The following is a 19,200-nucleotide window of genomic DNA, read 5'->3' as shown; positions in this document are numbered from 1 at the left end:
TAAGAATCTTCCTGTTGAGGATAAATTCAAAAACTTTAGATAGGCAGGAAATTGAAGCAATAGGACAATAGTTTGAGGGATTAGAACGGTCACCATTTTTAGGAATAGGCTGAATGTAGGCAAACTTCCAGCAAGAAGGAGAGGTAGATGTTGACAAAGTTGAAAAGTTTGACTATGCAAGGTGCAAGCACGGAGACGCAGTTTCGGAGAACAATAGGAAGGACACCATCAAGTCCATAAGCCTTCCGAAGGTTTAGGCCAGCGAAAGCATGGAAAACATCACTGCGAAGAATTTTAATTGGTAGCATGAAATAGTCAGAGAGTGGAGGAGAAGGGAGGAACAAGCCCTGAATCGTCCAAGGTAGAATTTATAGCAAAGGTCTGAGCAAAGACTTCAGCTTTAGAGATAGATGTGATAGCAGTGCTGTCGTCAGGTTGAAATAAAGAAGCAAAGTTATTGAAGATGTTTTTGGTTATATATCATGTCACGAGAGGAGTTAGATCTTGAAAGATTTTGACACTTTCTATTAATGAAGGAAATTTTGGATGGTTGGAGAACAGACTTGGCATGGTCCCGTGCATAAATATAAAGTGCATGAGATTCTGGTGATGGAAGGCTCAAGTACATTTTGTGGGCAACATCTCTATCATGTATAGTACGAAAACAGGCTGTGTTAAACCAAGGTTTGGAAGGTTTAGGTCAAGAAAGAGTAACGAATGTACGCCTCTATGCCAGACACTATCACCTCTGTTATACACTCGGCACACAGAGACAGACCTCTGACACGGAAACAGTAGTTATTCCAAGGAAAATCAGCAAAATACCTCCTCATGTCCCCCCAACTAGCAGAGGCAAAACGCCAAATGACCAAGAGAACCAAACCAAGAGAAGAATCCTTATGTTTATCAACTCTACATCTCGTGATACTCTACATCCCATTAACTACAATCTTCAGGTAAACTTAGAACTCAAAATCCTGAATGCAGGTCCTACCTTGACGGGTGGCTGGCAAAGAACGCGGCAACACAGAACAATGTTTTTTTTTTTTTACTTATTTATTTATTTATCATAGCACCAGAATACCTTAAATGTAAATTACTTTTAATACGCATTTGGGAACCGTTACCCTGCGTGGATGCTCTTCCTTATCTCGGCCATGACCAGGATCTAAACCCGTGTACCTAAGAACCTATCGGCCTCCATGGTCGCGCAGTACCATCTTATATTGTAAGTGACAAATATAATTGCTAAACATGAAAAATGCTTTCATACTTAAATGGTTAACAGTAATTAAATGAGAGAAAAATTTAATTGAGCATTGTTAAATTGGGTGCAATATGCGAACATAATACTGCTGTTAAGTTTGTCATGTCCTTAAATATACAAAGACCAAATTTTCTCTTTCCAATTCTAATCTCCAGGAAGCTCTAAAAATAAATTAATAAGCAAATTCATTATTTCATTAAACCATCATAAAATGACCTGGAATGTACCTTACTAATGGTGTACCTTATTTTGTTACTTTCATTCATATTCACTATCTTGTTCTCAGAATTCCCTAATTACAATATTTCCGTAGGATGAGCCAATATACCTAACCCTGCAGTTAGGACAACACTATCCACATTTAGGCATTAGGCACTGAAATTTTATATATATATATATATATATATATATATATATATATATATATATATATATATATATATATATATATATATATATATATATATATATATATATATATATATATATATATATATATATATATATATATATATATATATATATATATATATATATATATATATATATATATATATATATATATATATATTATATAAAGAAAGACAGACACGCAGAAATAGACATATAGATAGATAAATGGAAAAAAGAAAGGAAGGAAAGAAGACAGTAATAAAGAAAGTATGGAAGAGAGAGAGAGAGAGAGAGAGAGAGAGAGAGAGAGAGAGAGAGAGAGAGAGAGAGAGAGAGAGAGAGAGAGAGAGAGAGAGAGAGAGAGAATTTTGTTAATAGGAAATTTCAAAATCTGAGCTTTCTTAGAGTGCTTTACATCGTGAATCCACCTCATTAATAAAGCAAAGTTAAGATCATTTAATAACGTGCTTCAGATTTGAGTTCTATCACAAAATAATTGCTTACACAACTAACATATCATCACAATTTCAAATTAAAATAGAATCTTTACCTACATAGTTTACGTTTTATGGTTGGATATCTACTACTGCTACTACTACTACTACTACGTAATAACAATACTACCACCACCACTACTATTACCACTACTGCTACTACTACTATTATTGCTAGGATCGACAATATTGTGAGTATGTTACAATATCGTTCTCCATGAAGACAGAATACAAGAGATAGAAATAATACACAAAATAAAATTTAGCAATATATATATATATATATATATATATATATATATATATATATATATATATATATATATATATATATATATATATATATATATATATATATATATATTCAGTTAATGTAAATGACTAGCAAGTTGTGACATTTGCTTGTAGTCACAAACATTCGTGAAATATTGTTGAGGGGTATGGCAACAAAGGTCAGCTGGCTCCACTACATGCAGCGGTTACACATTGGCAATTGATGAAATATATTTCCTAAGAGTTTATTCAGTTCAGTGATATTTATCAAAAAACTTAAATTTATTACATGTAAGACAGTAAACTTTTCGCTAGCCAAAACTTCTGAATCAAGTTTATGACATGAAATTCTTAAAAGTGACTCATGATGTAAATGACCATGACGAGTTTCTCTTCCTCTGAACTCTAAAGCTTCGAGCATGATGTAATTATAATCATGGAGAGAGAGAGAGAGAGAGAGAGAGAGAGAGAGAGAGAGAGAGAGAGAGAGAGAGAGAGAGAGAGAGAGAGAGAGAGAGAGAGAGAAAAAAAAGAAATTAACTTCCGATGCAGTCCCCCACCTGAGCGATCACAAGGCCACAACTCGTCGACTTTTCACGCGGTTAGTGGTGGTCGAAACACGTGGGAAAAGTCGAAGGTGATCAAGAAATGAAGCACGCCTAACGGCACTATTTTTTTCCTCACCTCCTTCCCCTAGAACAGACGTAAAATCTCCAATATATTTACTTGTTTTTTTTTTTATCAATTTATTTATTTATTTATTTATTTATTTATCTTATTTCATTTGTTTATTATTTATTTATCTTAATTATTTTCTTTAGAGAATAATAGAAGCCGTGCTGTACTTACAAAGAAAGTGCTTGCAATTTCTTTATATAATTTTGAAAATCATTAATTTCAATTGGTTTTTCACTTAAAAAAAAATATTAACAAAAATTTTGGCATAAATAAACAAATTAAAAAAATGGGCCAATATGTGTACAAGGAATAGGTGAAAATAATTAATTACTTACAATGTGAATAAGAGAAGAGACCACTAATTTCTCACATACTGAGCAGAAGGAGTGCTGACCCAGTGAAAAGTGTGGAGAACCGAGGAATGTTCATAATCCACTGAAGGGAAAAACTGTCATTTTCTTTTCTGAGCTTCCAACATATTCTTAGAAAAAAAATAAAAGAATAAATAAATAAATAAATAAATAAATAAATAAATAATAATGATTAGAAAAAAAAAGGTGCCTGGACTCAGTAGAAACGGAGCTAATAAAAGTACAAGAGGAAGATGACACTGCTGCATCAATTACAATGTGAATAAAGGAGCCAAACACTAGTTCCTCACATAATGAGCAAAGGAGCAACGGCACAGCAAAAAGCGTGTGGAGAGCCGAGGAGTGTTCATGATGTACTGAAGAAAAAACAAATGTCAAGACTTGAAGGCGATGAATGGACGGCGAAGACAGGACAAAAGACCTCCAAGTGAGAAGGGAGGCAGCACCTGAGCACCTGAGGGAGGGTGTGGAGGTAAAAGAAGGCGGGTAGGTCACGAGTCAGAAGGACAAGATTGGCTGCCCGTTCTGGAGGTAAGGCGGGAGGCAAGGGGGGAGAGGCGGGCGTGGCTCAGGGTATATAAGAGGCCCCGCTGGCCGCTTCATGGCAGGGTACAAAGGAGACCGGTGCCATGAAGACTTGGGTGAGCTCCCGGTGAACTCTTTCCATATCACCTCGCTCTCCTCAAACAACACCTCTCCACAGTGCAACACAGCAACAACACCACACTCCCGTTCTGTGCAACACACAACTTCGAAACATTTCGGACTTGTGTCGTTACCATGGTACAATCCGTGCATCATACAACTCACCCTTTAACAACTTCACACTAACTTGCCATTCAATGACAAGAAAGAGGTCGGTGCATACTTAACACAGTGCTTCATCACATCCGTGTTACATTTTGTACAGTGCAAGAGTATTCTGTGAGAATTCAAGGAACGCTGTGATGAAGTGGCGACATACTGCGAGTGATTCAATATCGATCAGTGAGAACCTTTAAAATTAGTTACTGAAGATAGCCACCAGCTTGTTAAATAACTAAGGCAGGTTTCAGCAGCATTATCAAAACATGAATGTCACAAGGAAGAGGTTCAACAATTGCAATATCGTATTTTGACGCAGTATGAAAATACTTGATCATAGTTTAGATAATTTTCAACAAAAAGGCAAATGTCGTATGCGGATAAGGGAAATTCGACAAAGGGAGAATGTGATGTGATACCTACGTCCTAAAAGCCTTCTTTCACTCTCCATTGGGTGTATTACTATGCTGGGCAGTACACCCACTATTGAAAATTAGTGTGGTGGAAGCGGGGAGAGAATCGTACAGATGGGAAAATAACAGGGTTACATGGAAAATATTTCTTGAAGCTAAGTACATGTCAACACTGCTGGACATTACTAAATGTGGATTATACCAGCAGTTCAATACTTACGCTATACAATACGATTAAAAACTTTTAAAAGGATAATAATTTTAATTTTAAACATAAAAAGAGTAAACTCCATGTGTCTGACATGTTCAAACTGTTTTAATCTTCAAATAAACAATGTAGTTAAAAAAAAAAACAGTAGTGAACAAATATAAAACTTCATTCTTCCCGGTTCGGAAGATATCAGATTCAATTAATTAATACTTACAACAAAACGAAGAATATATCTTTAATACCAACATATTTGCCTTTCAGGTGGTAATAGTCCTGCTGGCAACAGCTTTAGGGTCGCCCGTCCCCGATGACGATGACGACTGTGAAGGGTACACAGTGAAGTATTCCACCTCTGACAGTGATGGCAGTTCATCATCTTCATCTTCCAGTTCATCTTCTTCATCTTCCTCTGCCGACAGTGGGGCAGGCGCATCTTCCATCGACGTCTCTAAGCCTTCTCTAACTGTTGTTTCTTATACTGTTCCAAAAGTGGAGGCTGCCAGTCCATCTGTTTCAGCTCCTGCTCCAAAGGTGGTGGTGGATCATGGTCCATCTGTTCAGGAAGCCACTGCTGAATTCATGGCTAAATGGAGGGCTGCTGCTGCTGCTGCAGAAGCTGCGCCTGATGTCAACATTATCATGGGAGCAAGTCGACTCAGACAACCAGCTGCCGCACGAACACCTGCTGCTGCTGCTGCTGCTTACTCTGCAGCCTACTCTGCTGGACCACTCAGACCCGTGGGTCCTACCCTGGAGGTGCAGAGGGCTACTGCTGAGTTCATGGCAGCATGGAACAAGGCAGCAGCAAGGGCTGCCAAGATTGAAGCTACCCTGGTGAGGGCCACTCCAACTGGTGCCTTCACCGTACAAATGCCCCAGCAGGTTCAGGTAACAGAAGAAGTAAGAAAAGCCACAGAAGAGTTCATGGCTGCCTACAACAAAGCTGCTCAGCGAGCAGTCACTGTAGAAACTGCAGCACTTGCCCTTCCAAGACCAGTCCAACCAACAGCTGCAGTGCAGCGTGCTACAGCTTCCTTCATGGCTTCCTTTGAGGCTGCTGCCAGGCAGGCATCCGTCATCAGGCAAGCCGTAACATACACAGCAGGAGCTCCTTCACCAGTGCAGCCTACTGATGAGGTCAGAAGGGCAACAGAACGATTCATGGCAGCTTGGAATCAGGCCGCAGCAAGAGTTCGCACCATTCAGCCAACTATCTATCAGGTGGCAGGAGCCGCTCCTGGTGAAGAACCCAGGATTGTGGATGGAGTTCCTCAGTTCACAGTAGCACAGGAAAGAGCCACCGCTGAGTTTATGAAGATCTGGAGGGCTGCTGCTGCTGCTGCAGAAGCTGCTCCTGACGTCAACATCATTATGGGAGCTAGTCAATTTGGACTGCCAGCTGCTCCTGCACCAGCTGCTCCTCGTGCTCCTGTTGCTGCACCCTATTCTGCTGCACCACTTAAGCCAGTAGGTCCTACCCCAGAGGTACAGAGGGCTACAGCAGAGTTCATGGCAGCATGGAACAAGGCAGCAGCAAGAGCTGCGAAGATTCAAGCTACCCTGGTGAGGGCCACCCCAACTGGTGCCTTCACAGTACAACTACCCCAGCAGGTCCAGGTAACAGAAGAAGTAAGAAAAGCCACAGAAGAGTTCATGGCAGCCTACAACAAAGCTGCTCAGCGAGCAGTCACTGTAGAAACTGCAGCACTTGCTCTCCCAAGACCAGTCCAACCAACAGCTGCAGTGCAGCGTGCTACAGCTTCCTTCATGGCTTCCTTTGAGGCTGCTGCCAGGCAGGCATCCGTCATCAGGCAAGCCGTAACATACACAGCAGGAGCTCCTTCACCAGTGCAGCCTACTGATGAGGTCAGAAGGGCAACAGAACGATTCATGGCAGCTTGGAATGAGGCTGCAGCAAGAGTTCGCACCATTCAGCCAACCATCTACCAGGTGGCAGGAGCCGCTCCTGGTGAAGAACCCAGGATTGTAGATGGAGTTCCTCAGTTCACAGTAGCACAGGAAAGAGCCACCGCTGAGTTTATGAAGATCTGGAGGGCTGCTGCTGCTGCTGCAGAAGCTGCTCCAGATGTCAACATCATCATGGGAGCTAGTCAACTCAGACAGCCAGCTGCTCCACGAGCTCATGCACCTGTAGCCTATTCTGCACCAGCACCAGCTGCTCCTCGTCCTCCTGTTGCTGTGACCTATTCTGCTGCGCCACCCAAGCCTGTAGGACCTACCCCAGAGGTGCAGAGAGCTACTGCTGAGTTCATGGCTGCATGGAACAAGGCAGCAGCAAGGGCCTCAAGAATTGAAGCCACCCTAGTAAGAACCACCCCGACTGGTGCCTTCACCATACAAATGCCTCAGCAGGTCCAGGTAACAGAAGAAGTAAGAAAAGCCACAGAAGAGTTCATGGCAGCCTACAACAAGGCTGCTCAGCGAGCAGTCACTGTAGAAACTGCTGCACTTGCTCTCCCAAGACCAGTGCAGCCAACAGCTGCAGTCCAGCGTGCTACGGCGGCTTTCATGGCTTCCTTTGAGGCTGCTGCCAGGCAGGCATCTGCCATCAGGCAGGCCGTGACATACACAGCAGGAGCTCCTTCACCAGTGCAGCCTACTGATGAGGTCAGAAGGGCAACAGAACAATTCATGGCAGCTTGGAATGAGGCTGCAGCAAGAGTTCGCACCATTCAGCCAACCATCTACCAGGTGGCAGGAGCCGCTCCTGGTGAAGCACCCAGGATTGTGGACGGAGTACCTCAGTTCACAGTAGCACAGGAAAGAGCCTCTGCTGAGTTTATGAAGATCTGGAGGGCTGCTGCTGCCGCTGCAGAAGCTGCTCCTGATGTCAACATCATTATGGGAGCTAGTCAACTCAGACAGCCAGCTGCTCCACGAGCTCCTGCACCTGTAGCCTATCCTGCACCAGCACCAGCTGCTCGTCATCCTGCTGTCGCTGTGACCTATTCTGCTGCGCCACCCCAGCCTGTGGGACCTACCCCAGAGGTGCAGAGAGCTACTGCTGAATTCATGGCAGCATGGAACAAGGCAGCAGCAAGGGCTGCCAAGATTGAAGCTACCCTGGTGAGGGCCACCCCAACTGGTGCCTTCACAGTACAAATGCCCCAGCAGGTCCAGGTAACAGAAGAAGTAAGAAGAGCAACAGAAGAGTTCATGGCTGCCTACAATAAGGCTGCTCAGCGAGCAGTCACTGTAGAAACCGCAGCACTTGCTCTCCCAAGACCAGTCCAACCAACAGCTGCAGTGCAGCGTGCTACAGCTTCCTTCATGGCTTCCTTTGAGGCTGCTGCCAGACAGGCATCTGTCATCAGGCAAGCCGTAACATACACAGCAGGAGCTCCTTCACCAGTGCAGCCTACTGATGAGGTCAGAAGGGCAACAGAACGATTCATGGCAGCTTGGAATGAGGCTGCAGCAAGAGTTCGCACCATTCAGCCAACCATCTACCAGGTGGCAGGAGCCGCTCCTGGTGAAGCACCCAGAGTAGTCGATGGAGTTCCTCAGTTCACAGTAGCACAGGAAAGAGCCTCCGCTGAATTTATGAAGATCTGGAGGGCTGCTGCTGCTGCTGCACAGGCTGCTCCTGATGTCAACATCATTATGGGAGCTAGTCAACTGAGGCAGCCAGCTGCCCCAGTACCAGTTGCTCCACATGCTCCTGCTGCTGTGGCGTATTCTGGTACAGCACCTGTATATGTGAGCGACTGCCCATAAAGTGTATCCGCTGAAACAGAACGACAGATCACAGGTTTTGGATGGAAGATATATGTTTCTAAATATCTAGAGTATATGTTTATGTAAGTGTAAATAAAGGGAAGCAAATCCAGATGTGTGATACATTCCTCTATTTTCATTTGTAGCCGTCAAAGAAAGAAAAAAAAAAAATAAATAAATAAAAAATAAATAAATAAAATTATATATATATATATATATATATATATATATATATATATATATATATATATATATATATATATATATATATATATATATATATATATATATATATATATATATATATATTACAGGTGTGAGGCAACTGGAAATACCTGAAATGAACTGTGATGAGAGCAATAGATATAACAGGGAGTGTCTGTGGAGCAAGAAAGAATACTCACTGAAGCTAGGACTAAATGGTGAATAGTTCTGAATGTGTAAATGTGACACGACCTCTCGGACTTCTGGCAGAAGTTGTCTCATTTGTGGTCCAGTTGACTTAAGTCTTACGAGATGCAAGAAAGTGTATATATCTATATTATGGTATTTCAAGGTTAAACCAGTTCTTCCGTGTAAGTTTGCACGCATTATACATACAAGGGTTATCAGTGAGAATTTCTTTTCTTTTTTTTCCTCTCTCTCTCTCTCTCTCTCTCTCTTGCACTTCAAGGTTGTCACTACATTACACAATGCATTTTTTTGTTTTTGTTTTTAAATTCGTAATATGTGCAGTTCACGACATGCCTTACTCATGCTTGCTTTTTTTCAGATAGAATTCCTTCGGCTTTCGTCTACTCCTGAATCCATGATTGCCTGTTCTTATCTCTTCATGTTCTGCAAAGCATTCATCTTTCCATTTCCTTCTAGACATCATGAAGGTGCCACTCTGAAAAAAAAATATGAAACGTACATAACACTCATCAACGCGTAGTTAATGGCAGGAGAATGCGTGGTAGCTAGGGGAAAGGGAAGGAGTGCGCTGTTCTCTTCCTGTACTCACAAACTCATTGCTGTGCCTTTGAATCACTGCACTTCACCATATGGCCAGGATGCGTTAGCGGGAGGATGCAGGAAGGCGTGCATTTCAAACTTTGTAAACCGAGCTCATATCATTGGATTTCCTTTTAGTTCATATAAAGAAAATAGTCCTAATTAACTCATCTCGTATCATCAGTTTTTTATATATTGGATGCTTGTATAACAAGAAATCTCTGTATACGAATAGCAAAAATTATAACTTCCATCAACAAATAAAGTATATCAATACAAAAAAAAATTAAGTAGTAGAAATGTGATCCTTGAGCAGCAGCAATCAAGACATTAATTAAGCAAGCAAGGGGCCTCTGGATTTGTCAATGTTATGTCATCTGCACTGGATGAGAACATCTTTGTTCAAATTATCTATGTTACAGATGACTACATGCAATGGTGAATAACATGTTAACATGTATTCAGTTCTGTCCTCCAGTACAATGAACAATGATTATACAACTCCTGCCAGTAAGTCTGTTGTTCTTGCTACTTTGACCTTTTTTTTTTTTTTTTGAGGAATACATCTCCTAGGCATTTAAATTGTTGATTGCATAAGTGTATCATACCACCACCCTAGGTATAGTATAGCAGAAAGGTCCAAGGAGCAAATGAGGTAAAAAGACAGCAAGATAGCATGACATGTAACTTAAAATAGCACTTAATTTGTAACTTGTGGTGTAAAGTCATGTTTGCTTCTAAACTGTATTGCAGGTGGCCACTCAGACTTGGAAGTTCTCTCTCAAGCACAGGAAACCCAACAGCAGACTCATCTGAGCATGGACGAGCTGGTGATAGTGCAACAGGAGCAGGGGCTGACTGTACAAAACATGTCCCAGGCACTTTGACAATCTGTTGAAGTGCAGAGGAGCATTCTGCATTCATTGCAGCAGCTGGTAATACTTGCTGAGCACTTCATTAATGCCAACACCAGCCACCAATAATTTATAGGATTCTAATGTTTACCTTTCATAAGTTTACCTTTATTAAGTTATTAAATTATAAGACTAGGTTATGAAATTAAGTTACATTAAGTTATATTTCTTTTCTGTAGCTTTAAGTTGTAGCAATTCTATCATTTACCTAGAGCAGCATGTTAATGTTAGTGCAATATAATACCAAAGTATTTCTTCACTGATACCTACAATGCTTTTGTGTTACTTAAAGTACAAAAATAAGATTAATGTTTTGTGGTGACCTGCTGGTGGGCATTTCTATAAATAACCTGCTGGTGGGCATTGCTATAAATTTACTTTTTTTTTTTTTCAGGACCTGAACTATACTCATATATGTTGTTATTTTTTTTTTCTTTTTCTTGCAAAGACTTTGGTAATTGGTAATTTTATTTTATTTTTAAATAAATCTACAGCACTTTTTGTATCTATTTGTGTTATTCATACCTAATACTAGCAAGCCACTTAAGTATTTGATGAATATAAATGCTGCACTGATCTCTTTCATTTAATATGCAGTGATACATGGAAAACCATTATTTCACTCATTACATGATTACTAACCTCACTTCCTTACTTCATTGCTGGAAGAAGTTTTGTATGATTTCTTACTACACAATTCTGGCTGGAGCATGTTGACCCTCTACAGCATGGTATCAGCATGGGGCACTGCTTCATCCTCAAGAGGTGGTAGCTGTAAGCAGACTTTTGTGAGGGTCTGAGAGGTCTAGGGATTGGAAACTAACCATTACATTTGTTTAAAGTTTATATTGTATGAGAGGAATAGTCATGTAGTTTGACATTTAGCATTTTGATAGTTCAAAATTAGCCCAAACCACAATGACTTTCAAGACACCTTTGTAGGGAGAGAAAAAAAAAAAAAATTTTTTGTTAAATGACGGTACACTTCTGACAAATTTCATTACCCTAACAACAAGTATAAGAGCATTCATGACTGTACTTGGTTAAATTTAATGTCCATGATATAGATATATCCTGTTCACAACCAGAAAAATAGTGACAAGTATATACATCATCAGGAACTTGATGCAGCAGTTGTGTAGGAGCAGGCAAGCATTAATTATTTTCACACACTTGATGGGTCTGTATTGCAAGCTACCTCCAGAAGAGTGCAGGCACTTATGAAAAGTGAGATTTCATACTACAAGAGGATTCATTACTTATAAAGGAGTATATTAACTGTTCATTTATAACTAATGTCAAGGCTTATCACACTGTTTTCTTATGCAATATCAGTAAACATGTGCAGCCACATGAAAATCAATAAAATACATGGTTGGGTAAACATGTAATGCAATAATACTATATACCTGGGAATCTGAAGCAGTAGCTGAGGATCACTCCATTCACATCACAAACAAGTTAGATGTTCAGAGGAGTGATAACTTTTCCAGTCAAAGTAGAGGGCTTCATCCACTCTTCAGGCCTTGATGGCAATGTGGGTGCCTGTGCACACAAAAGAAAGTATTAGATGATCATGTTACACAGTAGCTACATACATCCAATATATATATATATATATATATATATATATATATATATATATATATATATATATATATATATATATATATATATATATATATATATATATATATATATATATACGAGGTGTGTCATTAAAGTTCCAGGACTGGTGTCCTAAAAGATGAATTTCAAACCCAAGCCACAAACCACCATATTTCCCCTTCAAAGTAATCCTTCTGGAGTATACAACTGCGCTCCCAACCCTCTACAGTCACTAATCTTTTTCTTACGTGCTTTTAAAATCATGTCCTCTGTTGCAGGTCGTTTAACAATGAGCGCTGAACAGCGAACAAACTTGAAGTTTTTGGTGCAGTTGGGGAAAACGCCGTCAGAAGCACTGGGTATGCTGCAAAAAGTGTACGGGGATGAGACAATGTCACGCTCACGTGTTTTTGAGTGGTGCAAGAGGTTCAAAGAGGGCCGGGAGGACGTGGAAGATGACCCCAGGAGTGGAAGACCCTCAACGAGCAGGAATGAGGCCAATGTTGAGCGTGTCAAGCAGATGGTGCGTGACGATCGTCGGTTGACTGTTCGAAAGATCGCAGATGAGCTTGGCATGAACCACAACAGCGTGTGGAAGATTATCACTGAAGATCTGGGCATGCGGAAAGTCTGTGCGAAGATGGTGCCGAGACTCCTGAACGATGACCAGAAGGGACGACGCATGCAGGTGTGTCAGGACATCCTCGAGCGTCTGGAAACTGAACCAGACTTGCTCAGGAGAGTCATCACCGGCGATGAGTCCTGGGTATTTGAGTACGACCAGGAGACCAAACGCCAGAGCCTTCAATGGAAGAGTCCGGCGTCGCCACGGCCGAAGAAAGCAAGGCAGTCCAGGTCCAGCTTCAAGGTCATGTTGATCGCTTTCTTCGATGTGAGGGGCATCGTCCACTGCGAGTTCTTGCCACAGGGCCAGACAGTCAACCAACATGTGTACAAAGAAGTACTGCGGCGTCTGCTTCGTGCAGTGCGCGAGAAGAGGCGGGAGTTGTGGCAGGGCAACTCGTGGCTGCTTCACCACGACAATGCGCCTGCTCACAATGCCCTGAGCATCAGAGAGTTCTTGGCCAAGAAGAACATCGCCGTGCTGGAGCAACCGCCCTACTCACCTGACCTCGCTCCGTGCGACTTCTTCCTCTTCCCCAAGCTCAAGGAGGTCATGAAGGGGACCCGTTTTGATGATGCGGACGACATCAAAAAGGCCGTGACGACGGAGCTGAGGAGCATCCCGCAAGAATCCTTCCAGCAGTGCATGCAAGCCTGGCAGAGAAGGATGGACAAGTGCATGCGGTGCCAGGGGGATTACTTCAAAGGAGATAACCTATAGTTTGTAGCCTGGATGTGAAATAAAACTTGTGTGGCACCAGTCCTGGAACTTTAATGACACACCTGGTATATATATGTAATGAAGTACCAGCTGCCCACCAACCAGCCTGGGCTCACCTTAACTTCACCACTGGAGTGAAAACTAAAAAAATCTCCTGCCAGGGTAAACAAACATAAAACATACAAATAACACTTTAATGGATATCAAAATAAATCAACACACAACTCGTGTAAACTTACAACAAAAAGAAATAACTAAATGAAACTTGTACACCTCCAAATTTCCAGTTGAGGAACACGACAGGTAACCCTCATTCACACAAACGCTTCTGGTCCCCTGCTGAAAGTGATGACAGGCATCTCCCTCTTGTCACCACAAACTGATAGGGCTCAGAGTGGCCACACACTACTCCACTTCTCCAGTAGACAGGCACACACTGGTGAAGGCGGCTGTGGCTACAGTCCTTAAGCATCACCGTGAAACTCCTGCTATGCTGACAAAGCCACACAATCCAGACCTCTAAACCAATGCCTCAAGTGTCCGTGTTCCACGCCAAAATCCCTCCCATTCCAAAACAAACACTTCCCATCAAACCCCACGCTAAACGGCTGAACATCACGATGCATCTACCTCCACCTGACTCCTCACACTCAGCCCCTCAAACTTTGTGCATGCCCTCGTGCACATCCATCGCACACAAAAACACTTATTTCCATCTTTCCTTCCTTGCTCCGCAAGCCTACAAGACCGCCTCAACCTCGCAGGTTTTCTTCTTTCTGACCCCACTACTTCCTTAGTCTCCTTTTTCTGACTTGCTTCCTCCCCAGCCTGTTCACATTCCGGCCTAATCACTTGATCCTCTTCCCTCTCCTGACCTGCTTCTTCTTCTATCTCCTCACACTATGGTATTGTGGTCAAATCATTCCCGTTTTCCTCCAGCTGGATGGGGACCCATCATCAAGCCCAAACCATCGCAACACCTTGGTCATATCAGACATCTCTACTTCTTCCTCTTCCACTTGCTTTCCCTCCTCATCTTCCTTTGAAATTTGCCCGTCCTCTACATGCTGAGGCCCCTTGTCCTGTTGTTGCTGTTCAGATGAACCCTCACAATACCCTGCTCTCAAAGGTCTCAGATTACACACACATGCAACCTGCCAACCATTTGTATCCATAGTTTGCCCAGCACAGGACAAGCCTTCTGTGCATCCCGCATCTGTTCTACCTGTACCTTGTCCCACACATTCATTACTGCCACTCTTGCTGATGGAGCACTCTCCCACACCTCCCTTAACTCTTCGTCTTTTCCCTCCTCTACCTCTACCTTGACAGCCCATCCACATTGCTATTTTCCTTTCCTGGCCGATACCTCACATTTAAGTCAAACCTCTCCAAATCTCCCAACCATCTGCTCTCCACTGCCCCAAGCTTTGCTGTCTTCAAATGCACCAAAGGATTGTTACCTGTTAGCACCACAAATTTTCCCCCAACCAAATAGTTCTTAAACTGCTCTGTCACTGTCCACTTCAAAGCTAGTAGCTCTAACATCCTTGAGCTGTAGTTACTCATGTTCCTCTCCGATTTTTTCAGGCCCCGACTAGCATAGACAACTGGGTACAACTTCCCTCCATACTCCTGAGAGAGTACTGCTCCTAAGCCCTCAAAGCTTGCATCATTCTCTACCACAAACTGTTTCTCATAGTCTGCATTTTTCAGCACAGGCGCACGAGTCAACTTTTCTTTTAACTGTGAAAAAGCACGAGCCTCTCTCTCTCTCTCTCTCTCTCTCCAGTACTTGCTTAAATCTATTTTAGAATCCCCACTCATCAATGCATGAAGTGGTGCAGCTACCATTGCAAACCCCTTAATAAATCGCCTATAGAATGAACAAAAGGCAGAACAAAAGGTATAGAATGAACAAAAGGTATATGCGAAGAATGTAAGAGAATATACCAGTAAAAAGGTCAGGGAAAGGGCTCCCTGACAATTTCCAAAACAGCCAGCCCCTGTGCTGAAGCATAGGCATGACCGTAAGGGTCATCCCTTACGGTTATGCCTACCTCATCAATAAACGTGTCAGGGAGAACTGCCTTTCCTCGACCCTACGATGATGGGTGTGATCAGTAAAACAGATCACCTGAGAGCCAATTGATGCCCAGCCGGTGTGGCTACAATATATATATATATATATATATATATATATATATATATATATATATATATATATATATATATATATATATATATATATATATATATATATATATATATATATATATATATATATATATATATATATATATATTCATCAGAGGTAGTAGTAGTAGTAGTAGTAGTAGTAGTAGTAGTAGTAGTAGTAGTAGTAGTTAGATTAGGCTAAGTTTGGTTTAATTCGTCGTCGTTGTCGTCGTCATAGTAGTAGTAGTAGTAGTAGTAGTAGTAGTAGTAGTAGTAGTAGTAGTAGCAGAGAGAGAGAGAGAGAGAGAGAGAGAGAGAGAGAGAGAGAGAGAGAGAGAGAGAGAGAGAGAGAGAGAGAGAGAGAGAGAGAGAGAGAGTTATATTAGGAATTGGGATTAGGGTGGTGAGTGGGAGGGGAGGCAGGGAGACTTTTTCACAGGTACCTGCGCCGTGTCTGGAGTGTGGCAAGCCTTTGTGGGTATAATAGACTTGATAAAGTTGTCCTGTGTATGTTATGGTAAAATCTACTGAGGTTGTGGTGTTTAGAGTTACGTTATTCGGGTTAAAACACGCATAAAACATCCAAACGCCCCATAACATTCCAATATACCCATAAAACTTACCCAAACAAACTCAAAACATACTTGCAACATTTAAAACACTCTAAAAACACCCCAAAATACTCACAAAACTCATCTAAACACACTCAAAATACATTCAAAACATTTAAAACACACCCAAAACACCCTACAACAACCCAAAACTCATCAAACACACACAAAAACACACTCAAAACATCCAAAACACATCCATAACACCCCGCAACACCACAGACTGCCCCCAAAATTACCTGCACACACACGAAAACTCACCAAAACCACTTAAAACATCCAAAATAAGCCCAAAACAAACTAACAACACTTCAATATACCCCCAAACACATTCAAAACACACCAAATCACCCACACAATATACTCAAAACACCCCATACGAATCAAAACGCGTAAAATAAAACTAAAAATATCCTAAACCACATTTAAAACACCCAAAATTTACCCAAAACACAATGATAACAGCAAATATACACCCAAAACACACTCTTAACACAACACAACACAACCTGTATGCATCTAAAACACATAAAACACCAAAAAACACACCAAATACTACAGATAAAGGCAGCGCAGCAAGAGAAACTAAGCTAAATATTGTTTACCTATTTTGCCTCCTCCTCCACTTCTCCTTATTTCTTCCTTCTCATCCTTCATTTCTCTTATTTCTTCCTTCTATTACAACTACCTACACGCCTGAGTTTGAAAAAAGCTGGAAACACTTGGAAAACACTGGTAATTACGGTAAATATTGAGGAGACATTGGAGCAGAGCGAGTCCCGGCTCTATGATGACGTCACAGAGCTGCCGCCGGCCCACTGGCTTACGTACGTAACGTATTTTATTTTGAAATTGACTTCTAGAAAAAATGAAGCTAAGCTCGAATGCATTATATATTCTGACTTGACAATTACTTTAATTAATATTCACAATGTCAAAACATCTCCAGCTTGAGTAGTTGTAAAGAAATATTATATGAAATATGGAAAAAGTGTTGGAACCTTTGACACCATTAAAAACACTGAAAAGTCCACCCATTTCACTTTACACCGGTAAAAACACACTTCAAAAAATCTAAAATATTTTTTCAACCAATGCAAAATTAGTAACAAGCTGAAATAATGAAATAAAGAAGCTAAAAAATGACGAAATAACCACTTTTAACGGGACTAAAAACCATTTCAAAGTCCACATACTTAACTGAACAGGAACGCAAAACACTTTAAAAAACATAAACGATTTTTTGAAATAATAAAAGCTTCATTAAAGCATCTAATAAAAGAGCCGAAAACCAGGTTTGGTAAGTCACCGTAAAAACCGCCCCTTACTTACGCAAAAAAAAAAACACTATCAAATTCAGCACACTTACTTAACTGAAGCAAGAAAACACTTCAAAAGCAACAAAATATTTTTAGAAACCATTAAAACTTGCTATAAAAGCCAAATAAAATCATTCAGAAAAATTTTAAAAAATATTGGAACCAACAAGACGGCACATGAAGCAATCCATCATGGCGGCCCTCGGCGGCGACCTCAGTGAAGGAGCCGGCGGCCATATTGCCTTAATTATTCGTTTATGACACCAAAAGCAGGCACTTGCGGATATATCTGACCAGCTGATATGAAGACTAGACATGTGGCTCTATCTTGTGACATGTTTGACTTGCAACAAGTGAGAGACGAATCCAATAATGACTGAAAACACTGACGCCCCCTACCCCCACCCCTACCTGAGCTGACAGCTTTGTTTACATATTGACAAACCTTCAATACTTGACAAAACTTTCCATTGTTTCCAGACTGAGACGTAAATAAAACCTAAAAATAAATAAATAATCCCAAAAAATACCTAAATAACGAATAAAACACCTAAATAAAGGAGTACAAGACAACACGGAGGAGGAGGATTTTGTGGTGAAGGCAGTAAGGCTGAGGGGAAGCTAGCACCGCTGGACTCACCTTACATACTCGTGCCTCTCTGGTGGTGCTTGGTGCCGGTAGAAGCTGACGGGAAGACGTAAACACTGATTTTGTGGGGCAAGACTGACCAGTACTGACCAAAACTGAAGCCAGACAGTCTGCCAGCCGGCCGCCCTCCCTTCCCAGCACGACCTGGCACTGCTCAACCCACTCACACACACACACACACACACACAAATTGACACGTTATGGAATAATATATATGTCAGATAATATAACTACGTGATTATGAACGCAAACTTCACTCATTGCTGCACCTTGTCACCGCAGTAAACACACACGAGCGCAGGATAGGCTTAACTGAAATGCTCCTACGCTCTCCCTCTCTCTCTCTCTCTCTCTCTCTCTCTGAGGTCTGTGGCGATTTCAGTGGAGGAGCCGTCGGCCATTCCTTTAATTTCTCAACCACATTGGGAATTATTATCATTATATATATCCACACACGCACACTTATCTCTCAGTCGGTGGTGTCTGTCACTCCTTAAAATGAATGGAACCGTAGTAGTAGTTTAAAGTTATAGTAAAAGATATGGAAGACTATTGTAGTGGGAAGACAAGGCAGGCAAGAAAGAAGCAGAAACGGAATGAAAAATTATTTAAAATTTTTCTTCAGATGGAAATAAATATCTACTCTTCTCAACTTATTGAATTAGCTCATTAATGAACTTGGATCAGTATACTTCACTGATTTTGACTGATTTTTGTCAACAAAGAAATAAGAAGGGACTTCCCTCCCCATGCTTTAGGAATACGTGTATCTCTTTCTAGGTATAGTATCTCTATTACAAGACTAAGCGACTTCTGTGCAAGGCTGCAACACTATGGGTTGTTTTTATTGGTTAGCTTTGAAGCACATTAACCCTCTTCTTTGTACTCTTTCTCAGGCTCCCTGAATGTTTTTTTTTTTTTTGTTGTTGTTGTTTTTAACC

The 19,200-nt window shown here is 41.2% G+C and overlaps 2 protein-coding genes across 6 annotated transcripts in view; one reads left to right on the top strand and one right to left on the bottom strand.

Annotated features, from left to right (window-relative positions):
• LOC135108291 (uncharacterized) overlaps positions 1-18,548 on the bottom strand; it is an 89,045-nt gene extending 70,497 nt beyond the window's left edge. The window contains exons 1-4 of one of the 5 annotated variants that reach the window (XM_064019097.1): positions 18,529-18,543; positions 18,251-18,295; positions 11,959-12,094; positions 11,192-11,321 (exon numbers count right to left, since the gene is read on the bottom strand). The gene's annotated coding sequence lies outside the window, so the exon portion shown is untranslated. Of the gene's footprint in view, positions 1-11,191; positions 11,322-11,958; positions 12,095-16,896; positions 16,916-17,034; positions 17,104-18,250; positions 18,485-18,528 lie in introns of those variants that run through there. The other 4 variants (XM_064019099.1, XM_064019096.1, XM_064019098.1 and 1 more) reach the window with 4 other exon arrangements.
• On the top strand, positions 4,013-8,754 carry LOC135108290 (calphotin-like). The gene is made up of 2 exons (XM_064019094.1): positions 4,013-4,117; positions 5,166-8,754. The coding sequence occupies exons 1-2, from the start codon at positions 4,106-4,108 to the stop codon at positions 8,640-8,642; spliced, it is 3,489 nt and encodes a 1,162-aa protein (XP_063875164.1). The 5' UTR covers positions 4,013-4,105; the 3' UTR covers positions 8,643-8,754.
• Positions 18,549-19,200: the final 652 nt, after the last annotated feature.

The sequence above is a fragment of the Scylla paramamosain genome, chromosome 17 (genome assembly GCF_035594125.1).
Source record: "Scylla paramamosain isolate STU-SP2022 chromosome 17, ASM3559412v1, whole genome shotgun sequence".
Classification (NCBI taxonomy): Eukaryota; Metazoa; Arthropoda; class Malacostraca; order Decapoda; family Portunidae; genus Scylla; species Scylla paramamosain.
The sequence above is the reverse complement of the archived record's forward strand: the minus strand, read 5'-3'. Positions and strand labels throughout refer to the sequence as shown.